Below are 15,000 nucleotides of genomic sequence, written 5' to 3'. Positions count from 1 at the left end.
ATTCTGTAATTCCCATCACACCCATCTGTCCTTCCCTCTATTCAGAGCTGAAGAGACGAGGGGTTCAGGCCACGACCCCGAATCCTGGATCCTACTCACATACCCGCCGGTGTGGAGAAGCATGAAGCGCCCTTGATGGCTGTGTATTGAAACTGAAATGCCTTTGAACAGTTTTCTCGGATTAAACCTGCACGCTCTTCAAACGTCCCTGTGATCTTCGAGAGCTTGACGTGCGTCAAGAAGTTTGTCCCTGAGTTTGCAGCTCTGTGAAACTCCCTCTCTGTCCTTTTCTCTCAATACACACTTTTAAAATCAGGCCTGCTGAGTGCCCTGTTTCCTCCTGCTGGGGGCTGCTCTCTAATCAAGTGAGCATCTTTTGAAAAGAAGAACCCCGGGTTGCCCGGGACAAGGAATAAAGGGATGGGCGGAATGATATTTAAAAATATTCTAGCAGCGCTTCAGGGGAGGTCAGGAAGACCTGAGAGGTAATGTGTCCTGGTGAACTCTGGAGTGTGAGAATGAGAATGTGGAATAGGTGTGGAAAGAAGACCCTGAATTAAATATGCAGTGTAATCTTTATTTAGTGCAATTTAGTAGAAGTTGTTGGAATCGGAGTCTTGTATCTTCAAGTCTGCAGTGAAACTAAGTGCACTATTGTGGACGTCTCGACCCTGCTGATCCAATACAGTGCATTTGAGGAAAGTAAAAAAAAAAAAACACAAAGACACTACAATTTTCTTTTGCATGAAACTTTTAACTTGACAGGTTTTCACAGAGGTCAAATGTAGCACAGAAGCACAAGTTTGGCTGGAGTTTTTCCCTCTGAAGCTGAGATATGAAGACGATAGGAAGACATCGCATTGGCAAATCTTCAATGTGTATTTTTTCTCTCTCTAAATCTAGGATTTCCTGGAAGAGAAACCAGATTAAGCACACGGATTGACAGATCAAGACTGACGTCTTTAAGATTGAGATAAGGGAGCAGGCTGGCACTTACAGCGGCACCGCTTGAGCCTGGCACCCCCGCCCAGTCCACAGCTGACACCGCTTTCCTCAGTGCTGTGCCTCGATTTGGACCTTCATCAGTTTCCAGCTGCATACCAGCTAGTGACTGTAGTTAGACTGGAGTCAGTGGGATGGTGAGAAATGCTGCAGTTGTGGATACTGTACACTTGTCTATATTAATATTAACAGACTGAATGCGATTGGATTTGTAGTGCTGTGCTGTGTGAATACCGCATTACTGTACGCCGCACACCTGCCCGGTGACCGTAGAGACTCAAACTGGAGATTATTCTTCAGCAGCAACATGCTTTATGTTTCAATAAACCGCAAAAAAAGACCAATCTAAAATCTGGTGTCTCTATTTTATGTATATAAACAAAACAAAATAATATTTTATTTTAATATGAATAATGAATGACATTTTAAATATTCATCTTATGTGGTTACTGAGATTGAGATGGGAACAAAAGCACACGTTAGGCCTGAATATCACACTCCAAACCTGAGACAGGAGGCGTCAGTTTCACACCAATTACAGTTATTATGACAGAAATAAACAGCTATTGGACTCATTTCCACACTGATTATATTTAAACAATATCACACCCGAGGTCACGCTGTTGTACTGAATATCAGCATGGCTGTCATATGAGCAGTGCTGATATTCAGTACAACAGCACAACCTCGAGTGTGATATTGCTTTATACAACAGATTCACAAACACCATTTACTATCAACAGATCATCATTTCCTTCACACATATCCTTCGCTGAAACTAACCGCGACTGGTGGAGCTGGCGAGCGAGTCTGTAGCCAGAAGGTCAGGAGAATAAATCATGCAGGTGGTGGACAGTCCTGAGAAACTTACACGAGATTTACTTTATATTTCCAAACCGCGTAGGTGAGATAGGGGTATAAGTGGCGGGTGGTGGTGGGGTGAGGGGTTGCATTTGGGATTAGATTTAATGAAGACGTAGCACCATGGGTCCCGAAAGTGTTATCAAGGACGGTAACAAGAAAAGGGAGCAGGGAGTTGCTTTCAGTTTGGTTTTTAAAGCAGCCAAGAGGTTTAATGTCCATTTATTTTATATTTAACATCATTTACATGTCTTTTCTAAATGTTTTTGATTGTTTTTGTATGCAAAAATCTGATTATAGTGTTGGAAATTGGCAATATTGGTCATATGTTTGGAAGGCTGGAACGGATTATCTGCATTTACATTATTTCCCATAGGACAATGCGTTTCACAATATGAACTTCACCTTAAGAACTCGCTTCCGGAACAGATTAAATTCGTACTGCGAGCTAACAGTAACATGTCTTCATCACACCACCAAGTTGTTGATTATTTTCCTATAACAGCAGGCAAATTATTATTACACTAATATGTAGAATGCTATTAATGAGATGCAGACGAAGAGTAAAATGGTTCCGTTTTCCTTTATCCGCCTGACGGTTACAACATTGTCAACAACCCGATGCAGATCCTCGGCCGTGTAATTAACACAGCAGGTGCGTGGAACACACCTTACAGCTCAAACATAACGCAACACACCTGCCGCCACGCCGCGTGACTGATGGGACGCTACAATCTAGGCTGCCTCCATCTGTCCGGAAAGATTAAGGATTAATGACGACACGGATTATTTCCTCCATCATGTACTCTCTGATGCGAGCGCTTCAGAATTTTTAATTTCCAGATTCTCAAATATTTAAAAAAGATAATCAGACGAGTCGAGGCATGGGGGTTTGAAATAAAATCTCAAAATCCATTTATTTATTTTTTTTTGCACTTCAAAACAAAACAAATAGTGAGTGAGTATACAGAACAGCAGGAATGTACCAGAATCACAAAGGAAATTTTCTCTGTCTTTCTCTCTCTTTTTTTCTTTTTTAGGTTTTGGTTTGAGCCTCGGAAAAAAAGCAAATAAAATTACCCTTCATACAGTCATAATAATTGCACTTCATAAATCTAGACTGCTTTTTGCCTGTGGCAGAAACCCAAACACTCACCTCCCTCCCTCTCTCTCTCCCTCTCTCTCGCGCTCTCTCTGTGTCTGAGTTTAGGAATTCAATTTTCCAATAAAACTCGCCTGAAAAAGAAATGCTAATTCAGCGCTGGGTACCGTGGCGCCAATCCAATTTCTCTTCATCTTTTTTTCTCTCTCTCTTTATTTTTGCTTTTTTTTTGCTTTTTACGTCAGTCCACTCAGGCGGATAAGTGCAGCACATTCGCAGGGACTTCACAGCTGGAATGAATGAGAGAGAGAGAGAGAGAGAGAGAGACAGAGAATTCCGTACTGACTGTCTCCACCAGAGGAACAAATCAAAAATCTTTGTTTCATCATTCCAAAAAATAAAGATAAAGAATTGAATGTTGGATTTGACCATTTCTCTCCTGCAGTCTAGCTTTAAATATGGTCATGTGACCAAGTATCGGAAAATTCTCACAACCACGAGAAAACCAGAAAAGATCCAAAAATCGATCACAAAGAGCGGAATGTCCTTAAACAACCTGAACACTAAATCAGAAAAAAGATCTGTGCAGACGGTTCTGCGTCGACTACCATGAACTGTTTTATTTGTTCACTTATGAAAAATAAAAACTAAGCTCCTCAGTGGGTGGAAGTGGTAGAGATTATGACAAGTGTGTTAACACTGTTAAAAGCATAAAGTATTACAAAAAAAAATAAAAATAGATATTTCGAAATGACGACAAAAATACAAGCTGAATTCTTCCTGAATCATACGAGTGAAATCTTGCTTTTATTTTCAAGAAAAATAAAAACAGTTCTTGGTCGTGGACTTAAATGAACAACCATCATTAAAAACAGGTCCTTAAACACAAGAATGCTCAAACATAAAACCAAAGTGGAAATAATTCAGGACCTTCTGAATCCTTAATATTTAAAACATGATTTATTTCTGAGCAGCCATCAATCATTCCGTGGACTCCAGTGTCAGTTCCTCATAACTCTCAAAGCAGTGATTGGACCTGTTACAAGATTTTAGCAAAAAAAAAAAAGCAAAAAAGGAAAAGTAACAATTAAAAAAAACTAAGACACATCATTCTCCTTAGCAGCCAAAAACATCTCGTATACTACAAATATATAAAATAACAAAAAAATAAATTCAAGTTTTCTTCAAGTTTCATAAATACGTTCAGCTCAAACTAGTTGTTTCCAGTTTCTCAATCTTTGTACAAGATTTCAGATTTCCAACGCAGTGCAATTCAATCATAATCATAATTATTTTTACAATTAAGCTCTTATAATTATTATTTTATGAAAGTAACATGTATAGTAATATGATTCAACAAAGTTAAACACCACTTTGAAGGTGTACTTGTTGAAGGTGTGTTTCTTCTTCCCTGTATAAATCCACACACTCGGTCGAGACAGAGGAAAGTAATTTCCCGCTCATGTATGAAGTGGTTTTCATCACCAATGAATGGATAATGTGAAGAACAAAAAATTAAAAACAAGCCAAAAAAAAAAAAAAACATTCTTATGCCAGATCTTTGACTTTGAGTTTTCTCACAGTCTTTAACCAACCTCCATCCAGAACTTCCCACTCTGCTTAAAAGAACCAAAGAACTGACCCTAATCCACCAAACCCGACCATTGAAACTGTTTCCATTTAAAATGATCTTCAATATCTTGTCAAACTTTAGCTCTATCTGTAAACAGGAAGTCGAATGTGCGCATGCTGATGATCCAGAAGTCGCGGTACTGAGATGGTTTCGTAGCCTTTACCCAGCATCTGCTCCTTGATACACGGCGGATGGATGTCATTGATCAGGTATTCCAGCGACTGCAAACTGCTGCTGAGGACGGAAGCGTTGCACAAGCCTTTACTTGGCAAAGCGCAGCAAATCCCTCCCGAGCTGTCCGCGGGTGCATGTTGGTGATGGTGGTGGTAGTGATGATGGAGATGGTGGGGATGAGGCAGGAAGCCCAGCTCCTTCTGCCCAATAGATGTGGACCCTGGTGCCAACTCCTGAGGATTGTAGCAGTCACTTTCTGGGGTAACCAGGACACTGTTCCATGGTGGGGCAAAATATTGCCCCAAAGCGAAATTCCCCTGCATGGCTGCACAGTTCAATGGTGAGGAGCTCAGTTTTTCAAGACCACCTCCTCCGCTCACACTTGCCATTACAGGGTACGTCCTGGAGGAACATGATGCCTGGGATCCACCAACCAGGATGCTTGGGCCACAAGATTCTGGTGACCTGCTAACCGCACTGCTGCCTCCGCTTCCCCCGCTGTACATCCTCAGAATGGCTTGCTGCTGCTGCTGCTGTTTCTGCCACAGGATGTAATCCAAACTCTCTGTATATGCAGCCACCTTTGTTACATCCACGTTTTGTCCTGGTACTACTGTTCCAGAATATCCCACGTTCCCTTGAAGTGCCAGATTTGCTGCATAACTCCCTCCTGAGACAGATGAAACCCCAAGCGCTGTGGTGCCCTGTTTGCAAGGACTGGGCTTGGAATTTGAGTTTGAGGGAACCGCGGAGACTTGCTGGAGGGCCTGGGCTTGACAGTGCTGGTTGATCTGGTAGATGATGCTCTGGATTGATGGGAGATTTGACTGAGAGGACAGATTAATGCCTCTCGTTCCTGCTAGAGGGATGACAGAGCTGGCAACTGTCACGTTGGGCGGAATGGTAAGAGGCGTCGTATCAGGTCCCTTTAAAGGTGCAGCATTGAAGCCCACTTGGTAGGGAGCCACAGCTAAGTGTGCAGGGGAGACTTTAGTCCGCCGGCCCTCTGCATTCTTCACCACAGCCTTTGTGGAAGCAACAAACGATGACGATGATGATGAAGATGCTGATGTTGAAACTTTGACCATGGCCAGAAGGCCCTGGTAGGCACCTGGTTGGAGGTATGGGCTGTAGCGTTGACCCGTTGTGTCGTAGCCATTCACTGTGCGGTTAAGATGTTTGTGCTGTGGGACCCTGATGTTGGTAGGAAATATTTTAATGGACAGTGGACTGTTGGCCGTCTTCTGGGCATAGGCGTCCAGTTCCGCCGTGCTCGGGTAGCGGGTAGAGCGGACAGCCATGCTTGGTTCCCCTAAAAATGAGGAAAAAACGTCATTGTTAGTTCTAACTCTGTTTTTTTTATAATTATGGGTAATACTGTACATATGACCTAAATGTATCAGAAGAAGCTTACTTGAAACAAGGGGGAAATAGCAACAGGAAAAGGAGTGGAAAACAAGAAGTGAAAGAAAGAAAAGAAAGCATGAAAAATGTTCATAAAGAGCTCCGCAATAACAAACAAAGTTGTTGCAACTGCCATCCGTTATCTGTTCGACTTATCGTGTGTAGGGTCGCAGGGGGCCATAAGTCTGTCCCAGAGAACTCAGGGACCAAGGCCAACCTATGGACAATTTGGAAACACCAATCATTACCTTGGGAAAACCAGCGAAGCACAGAGAGAACGAACTAAACTCCATGGCAAACAGACTGGACACGAGATTCAAATTCCCAATCCTGGAGGTACAAGACACCAATGCTAACCACTAAGCCACCATCCTGCCTTGTCGCAACGTATCATAATACATATTACTCCTGGATTTGGGTTTAAAATAAACGCAGGTCAGTTCGATGAGTTACTATGACGACCAGACTATAGCTCTGGCAGCTGTGAGCCCTGGTGGACAAGAACAAAAGGCCATCATGTGACCAATGCACAAAGAGTAAACTTTGCTTTCAAACCTACAAAACATTTGCAGAGAAATGTCCATTCCGGTTTGTAGCGTGACCAAGTGCTCCAAACGTCCAAACAACGTCCTGTTCTAGAGTGAAAAGAACAGCAAGCTGGAATGTTCTTCATAACTAACATTCCACTAGAACGTCCAGAATGTTCAGCTGGCCTTGGTGTCTGCTTGCACAAGCTAATCTGTAAGAAAGGGGCCAGATCACTGGGCAAGACAAAGTGCGCGTGTGTGTGTGTGTGTGTGTGTTATTCAGTTTTCCATTCAGCCCAGGTGCAAGAGAGAAGATTCGATAGCCGTAATTATCCGTCATGCTGCAGGTGAGTGGACACACAAAGACTGCAGGTGCTGTTCTGCAGCCCAGAATGAAACTTTTAATGGAAGCTTTATAATTTCCCTCCATCTATCATCATCTCTGCCGCTTTATCTCTCTCTCGCTCTGCGCAAGTTCATCCTTGGCCAAATGGATCTTTTTGAAAAACTCAATCCGTGGAAATCCGTCAGCCCCTCAGGCACTATTAAATCAGAGCTTTGCGAAATTAATTCCGACCCCCAAACTGGGTTACACACTGAAACCAGCACCGGTGTGTGACAAAGGAGAGAAAAACGTTTTTAATTATAGTCACACAGCTGAGATTTCCAAGTTTAATCCTGTTCTCTTCGCTCTTCTGTCTCATCGGCTGCCTGCTCATATCTCACAGTAACACTAATGCCAACAGTTATTTTAAAAATAGACTTTGTATTTCTTTTCACGGGGTGTGTTCTAGTCAAAACGGGACTTGTGCTGAAATTTCTGGTGAATGAAGGAGTAAAAGTGATCGACATTTACAGACTTTATGCAGAGTATGGTGATTAGACTCTGAGACACAGTAACACATCTGGACCTACGTCCGTAAATGGAACCAGTGCAGTTGTTCCTGTGAACATTCAGCGTGAGGAACGCCTGATCCTTGAAAGTCAACATCTGTCTATGAGAACCGTACACACAATCATTCACCTACACTACTGGCACATTACAGGAGCTGGGCTGGGAGTTATTGCCACACCCCTTACAGTCCTGACTTTGCTCTTAGCCACTTCCACATGTTGGAGCATTAAAGGGATTCCTGGGAGGCCGGTGTTTCAGAAGTGAAGCGGGCATATTTCTCGGTTAGGGTTAATCGCGTAGTTTTCCATGTAAGTAATTATAAAGTTAGTAATTTTTTTCCCATAAATTTTATACAATTTCGAGATTATATGTTTATACGATTATATGTTTCTGCGTAATGTTTAAAAACAATGCAGAACTCGCTGTTTACTGCTGACTACTGTGGAGAGATCTGAGCCACTTTCTGGTGTTTATTGTGTAGTATCGTTTGTAGCGTAGTCACAGATATTGACGCGACTGTTAACAACCGTAGTTTTAGTAGCGGTACTTGATTACTCGTATCAGGTATAGCAGCCACTTTGTACGTGAAAAGTGTAAACTTGAAAACGGTTTGTCCACGCCTTTTTGTTGTAGGTGGTCACATCGTAGTCGTACATATGTCATAGCTAACAATAACGTAGCCAGTTTGTGATGTCATGGACAAGAACTAGAAGGAAATTTCAATTTGAGACAGTGTTTTTGGACTTGAAACGAAGATTTGCCCAGGCGTCAACGCGACAAATTGACGGCTTGTAAATCGTTGACGGCGCATGCGATAATAAATAAAGACGCTATTAGTTTAGTGACATCTGATGAATCGTCATCATTAAAAACTTTCACGTGTCATTAAGATTCTCCAGTGAGTCGTTCATCATGCTTAAGAAGGCGTGGCTTCACACTCCTAAAAGAAAAAAACTGTGAATTGTAAATAAGCGCTGTGTACATGATGGTGCTGAATGTAAACCGCCTGAGAGGGAGTCTCTCTCACACACACACACACACTCGCGTGTTCAGCAGGACAGCGCGTGTGACATTTTCAGAACTAATTGAGCGGTCCGCGTGAGGGATTAACGCGTGTTCAGGGTTTTGCAGGTCAGCGCAGCGGGGACACGCTTCCCCACCTCCCCCCGCCCCCAGAGCGCGGGACAGAGCAAGGGCTGCAGAGGTGACGGGTAAGATTGGATTTAAAGGCGGTTATTCAGGCAATTTCACGGCTGCTTAAACTCGGAGCAGCGCGCACGTCGTTTAACGCCGATAAATCGAGCGCCGTGAACGACTCGCTGGGAAAAGCAAAAAAAATAAAAACCTGACATTTTTATGCAAACGTCTTGAAAATTGAAGCGGTATGCAGGGTTTGGGCTGGCGGATGTCGCGTGCCCTTGAGAGCGGTGAGGCGAGAGGAAAGTGCGACGGAGTTGTAATATTTTCATGCGACTTTGAACAGGTACTTTGGTGCTCGTTAAAGCTGCCCGGGAGGACCGGCGCTGATAATTCCAGCCCACTGATGAGTCTCACAGAGAAAAGAAAAAAAAAAAAAAAAAAACCTGCAAGGGGCGAATAAAGTGACTCAGTGATGAGACGGGAAGGGTCGAGGGTCACGCCGCGCTGTGAGCGGTAATAACACGGACGCTTATTTATTACGGCTAATTAACTGTCGCACGTCTAATTTATCCAGCGAACTATATCACGTCTTAGCTCAATCCCGCCGACCCGCTTCGGTTTAAGCTCCGAACCCGATGCTTAAAGAGTCGCCATGGCGACGGGTCAAGTTGTTTTTTGACTGTCATGACTGTCAGCTAGCGATGGTAGCGGTTGATACGCACTCACGAAAGACATGCTAGTCTCCTGTTATCGTTACGGCAGCGGTCGAGAACGCGTCAAAGTAACGCAGCGTTTCGTTTCTTAGGCGAGCGGAAGAGTGGCGGGGACAAACCCAGTGCTTGGGCCCCTGACATCGCTGCACGCACACGTGTATACACTCGCATCACTAATTAAATACTTGCACATAGTGTGCACGTGTGTGTGTGTGTGTGTGTGTGTGTGAGAGAGAGATCTGTGCTAGACTGCTGTCGCTGTCTAATTGGAGGTGCACTAACTGGGTCAGACAGAGCAAGAGTCGTCTCTCTCTCTCTCTCACACACACACACACACACACACACACACACACACACACACACACACACACACACACACACACTCAGGGTTCAGTGGCACAGAGACAGCTTGCGCTTTGATGTTTTCCTGACAAGCAAATTCCATGGCAAGTGTGTGTGTGTGTGTGTGTGTGTGTGTTAGATGGAGACTGACAGAAGATTTATTCCATTTGATCTACACAATGAAAAACACACACACACACACACACACACACACACACACACACACACACACACACGACAGCGCAAACATTCTGACCTGCACCACTGCTCTCTCTCTCTCTGTTTCTGTTCTTCACCTCGTCATATTTTCTCCTCTCACTTCACTTCTTTCTCTCAGACCTTCATTTATTATCCTGTTTTTATTATACGTGCCTGTCTGTCTGTCTGTCTCTTAGTCTGTCTGCCTGTCTGTCTGTCTGTCTGTCTGTCCCTCTCTTATTCCTGTGTCTGTCTGTTTCTCAGTCTGTCTGTCTGCCTGTCACTTTCCTTAATCCTCTGTCCGTCCCTTCCCTGTCTGTCACTCTCTTGACCCTCTGTCTGTCTGTCTGTCTGTCACACTCTCATCAGTCTGTCTCCATTTCCTGTCTGTCTCTTCCCCGTCTGTCTTTCTCTCATGTCCCAGTTGGTCTGAGTGTCTGTCAGTCTGTCTGAAACGCTCTTATCAGTTCATCTGTCTGTCACTATTCGAACCCTTCCTGTCTGTATCCTGTATGTCCCTGTCTCCAATTCTTTATCTGTCTGTGTGTCTCTCACCCTTCTGTCTGTCTCTGTCTCTCTCTGTCTCCCTGCCGCTGTCTCGCTGTCTCTATACTAAATAAATGAGTTAAATGAGTTGTGTGTAATTGGACTGACTGCAAGACTAAGAGTCTGTAACAGAGATACATTAAGAACTAGCCGTGTGTGTGTGTGTGTGTGTGTGTGTGTGTGTGTGTGGGTTACACTCGACCATGTGTAACGCCTCGAAACTCATGTGTGTGTGAGGAGATGCTATCGTTTAAACCACACAACCCTCTGTCACACCTCGGAAGGGTGCGGGTGTTCGTCTATCCAACATCTGGAGTGTGTGTAGGTGTGTGTGTGTGTGTGTGTGTGTGTGTGTGTGTGTGTGTGTGTAGGTGTGTGTGTATGTGAATGAGACTTGCCCAGACAATACAGATATGCATGATCTGCAATGAGGGATCTCTCTCTCTCACTTTTAAACACACACACACAACCATACACACACAAACACACACACCATACACACACACACATACACACACACACACACACACACAACCATACACACAAACAAAACCACACGGCTGCTCGAGACGATAAAAGCGTAAAGACGCACTGATGCAATCAACGTACACATCCAGCCTCACACACACACACACACACACAGTCTGATGGGAGACAGTTGTTTTTCAGAGGGCCTCCTGGGCTAAACGCTTCACACACACTTCAGACATACACACACCTTAATTACCCCCACTGAGGAACACCACAAACTGTACTCACACACACACACACACACACACACATATAGAAAGTGAGACAGAACCAGAGAGACTGAGAGACGAACAAATAATAATCACACCGATCCAGCCCACACACAACACACACACACACTCACACTCACACGATGTAATCTATAACCACACACGGGGCTTTAAACACTGCAGTGTGTGTAAGAGCAAGACAAACAGGTTAACTGTCACGGTGTGTAAAGACACAAACCACAACCGTGCAGATAAACAACAGGAACCAATTCTGAGAAACACACACACACACACACACACACACACACACACACACATACAGGGTCATAAATAGTGCAAGAGTGCATGGTATTCCATTTGTGGCAGTGTTGTGTCTCAAAGGGTCTGTGTGTGTGTGTGTGTGTATGAAAGAGAAAGATTGTGATGATGACCTCTTTCCTGATTTACACACACACACAGACACAGACACAGACACACACACACACACACACACACACACACACACTCACTTAGCAGAGATAATCAGAGTCAACATAAGTGTGTGTGTGTGTAAATATTCTACACTTTGGTATATGTTGTGCTAAACTCTAACATAAGAACACACACACTACTGAAGCGTTGTTGTTGGTCTTTCGGCTGCTCCCGGCAGGGGGTCTCCACAGCGGAATACCCTTCCTGACGCAACCCTCCCATTTTTACCCGGGCTTGGGACCGGCACTGGGAATGGGAAACGAACCCGAACTGGCTGGGAATCGAACCCAAGACTGCCGCATGGCGGGCGAAACACCTACCACTGAGCCACCAGCGCCCCACACACACTATTGAAGCGTACAGCGCGGCATGAAAGTGGTTACTGTACACTGATACGATCATCATTTCATCTCTGAGTGACATTACACGGGGGTGTACTTACTTCTGCTCCCGATTGTATCACAACCACAGTGCTTCTAACACGGACTCCATAATAACTACATGTAAGGATTCTAACAAAACGCTCGCACACAGACACGAGGAGCAGGCTGAGCCTTGAGCAGAGAGAGAAAATGGATCTTTAACCTCTCTCATGAGACTTGCTTTTGCTTTACACACGTGCTGTACACACACCCATACAAACACAAAATAAAATACACACCTACACACGTGGTCACAGTGTTATGACTATAATGTTACAATGTTATAAACAGTACTGTACATGCGTGCATGGATGTTGATTATACTAGTGAGAGACGAGCACTAAGACCCAAAACAAGAAGCGCATGCGTGATACATGATACTCGGTACTCGTAAACCAAGACAATGCTCGTTTTTCAAGTCAAATTTTTATAAAAAATCTTTGCTCGTCCTGTAGAACACTTGCAAACCGCGTTACTCGTAATCCAAGGTTTCACTGTATGGACTATGAAACCCTTGCACGCCCATATATGGACACTCTGAAACTCTCGTTAGCCCATATATGGACTGTATGACACCCTTGCATGCCCATATATGGACTGATTCTATGACACTGACACATGCCCATACAAGGATGCTATGACACTTTTGCATGCCCATGTATACACTCTATGACACCCTCGCACATCCAATTACAGACTCTATGACACTCTCGCATGCCCATATATAGACTGTATGCCATCATCCCACACCCATATATGGACTACATGCCCATATAAGAACACTATGACACTCTTGCACAACCAATTATGGACTCTTTGACACTCTCGTACACCCATATAGTGACAAATGACACACTCGCACAACCATATACTGTACATATAATCTATAATGCTCTCACATGCCCATATAAGGACTCTACGCCACTTTCACATGCCCATATACAGTATGGTGACACTCTCACTGCCGGCTTTTTCCACCAGCTCAGACTACACCTTTCTTTCTTTCCTTCTTTCTTTCCTTCTTTCTCGGATGGGTGGAGTCATGATTACCCACCACGCCGGGTAATGAGCTTCCGTAACCACCCTGCGGTTTCCCAGCATGCCTCTGCAGGTGCTAATCTGCCTGTTCCTGATTGGTTCCTGTGCCCCTCACAGTGCCATATGCACAGCTGACTGGGAGCCAGAGCCTGCTGGTGGTGCGCGCACACACACACACACACACACACACACACACACACACACACACCCAGCAGTCCATGGTGAAGTGATGATGACGGTGCTTTACACTCCTCTCAGTGAGAACTCTGACGGCTCCTCCAGCAGGAGGTGGAGGTGGAGTCCGTTTGTGATCACGTGACCGTCGTGATTAAGGCGCGAGGAGTTATCACCAGGATATAAACAAGATACGAGTCTCTTGGGTAAATAAAGAGCAGACGGAGTAAACAGTAAAAACACACACACACACACACACACACACACACACACACACATAGACAGAAAAATAAAGCAACTCTCTCTCTCTCTCTCAGCCTCGTCTCCTTCCGTCCTCATTTCTTTTGTCCATCCGGCGTCCTTTATCCTCGTCCATCACTTTATCAGTGACAAAGGGACTTATGGTGTGTGTGTGTGTGTGTGTGTGTGTGTGAGTGTATTAATGACATTATTAAAGGGTCATGGTCGAGGTCATGGCCTTCAGCTCAGTCTTGGACAACACTGAGTGTGAACAAGGACACACACACACACACACACACACACACACACACACACACACACACACACGAGCATTCTGTGTGTGAGAGTGGCTCTTTGTGATTGGTGCATTACTCACGTTTGTGAACACTGGGTGTGTCCAGGCTCCTGGAATTGTGGGAGGCATTCAGGCTCGGCTGCAGACACGCCAGCATGGTGGCTCACACACACACACACACACACACACACACACACACACACACACACACACACACACACACACAGGTGTGCTCTTTCCCAGATGCACTCCTGCGATACCTGGGACGACCTGCAGGATGTGAGAACAAACACAAACACTGATAAGAAACATCAAAAGTACATCGGAAAAAATGTGTGTGTGTGTGTGTGTGTGTGTGTGTGTGTGTGTGTGTGTGTGTGCCTTTAGTGTATATATCAGTGCACTAACTCAAACTCCTCAGACAAGTCTAACACACACACACACACACACACACACACGAAAATGTCTCTGTGGCAATGTGTGTGTGTGTGTGTGTGTGTGTGTGTGTGTGTGTGTGTGTGTGTGTGTGTGTGTGTGTGTGAAGTCGTTACAGAGTCGACCTCCTGAACTGGAAGACACTATCTAAAGCATCTGCAACAGTAATTAGCTGTTAACGAGGCCTGCTTCATGTTCTGGACAGACAAGGTCATGACCACACACACACACACACACACACACACACACACACACACACACACACACACACATACACACAGACGCAAAATGTTCACACAGGCAGCTAATTAAAACCTGTTAGCTTGTGGGCGTGTCTTATCGTAGTATCGTGGTGGCTGTGCTGAGGGTGAGACAGACAGTGAGTGAGGGAGTGAGACAGACTGTGAGAAAGTGAGACAGACAGTGAGAGAGGGAGTGAGACAGACTGTGAGAGAGTGAGACAGACTGTGAGAGAGGGAGTGAGACAGACAGTGAGTGAGGGAGTGAGACAGACTGTGAGAAAGTGAGACAGACAGTGAGTGAGGGAGTGAGACAGACTGTGAGAGAGTGAGACAGACAGTGAGTGAGGGAGTGAGACAGACTGTGAGAGAGTGAGACAGACAGTGAGAAAGTGAGACAGACAGTGAG

General features: G+C 44.7%; 1 protein-coding gene across 2 annotated transcripts in view; it reads right to left on the bottom strand.

The window, feature by feature from the left end:
• Positions 1-2,759: 2,759 nt before the first annotated feature.
• fam222aa (family with sequence similarity 222 member Aa) overlaps positions 2,760-15,000 on the bottom strand; it is a 21,526-nt gene continuing 9,285 nt past the window's right edge. The window contains exons 2-3 of one of the 2 annotated variants that reach the window (XM_053480788.1): positions 13,999-14,187; positions 2,760-6,084 (exon numbers count right to left, since the gene is read on the bottom strand). In XM_053480788.1, coding sequence (XP_053336763.1) covers positions 4,682-6,084; positions 13,999-14,074 — 1,479 coding nt within the window. In that variant the 5' untranslated portion in view covers positions 14,075-14,187 and the 3' untranslated portion in view covers positions 2,760-4,681. The remainder of the gene's footprint in view (positions 6,085-13,998; positions 14,188-15,000) is intronic. The other variant, XM_053480789.1, reaches the window with a different exon arrangement.

The sequence above is a fragment of the Clarias gariepinus genome, chromosome 21 (genome assembly GCF_024256425.1).
Source record: "Clarias gariepinus isolate MV-2021 ecotype Netherlands chromosome 21, CGAR_prim_01v2, whole genome shotgun sequence".
Taxonomy (NCBI): domain Eukaryota; kingdom Metazoa; phylum Chordata; class Actinopteri; order Siluriformes; family Clariidae; genus Clarias; species Clarias gariepinus.
Note: the sequence above shows the minus strand (reverse complement) of the source record. Positions and strands in the feature narration are given on the sequence as shown.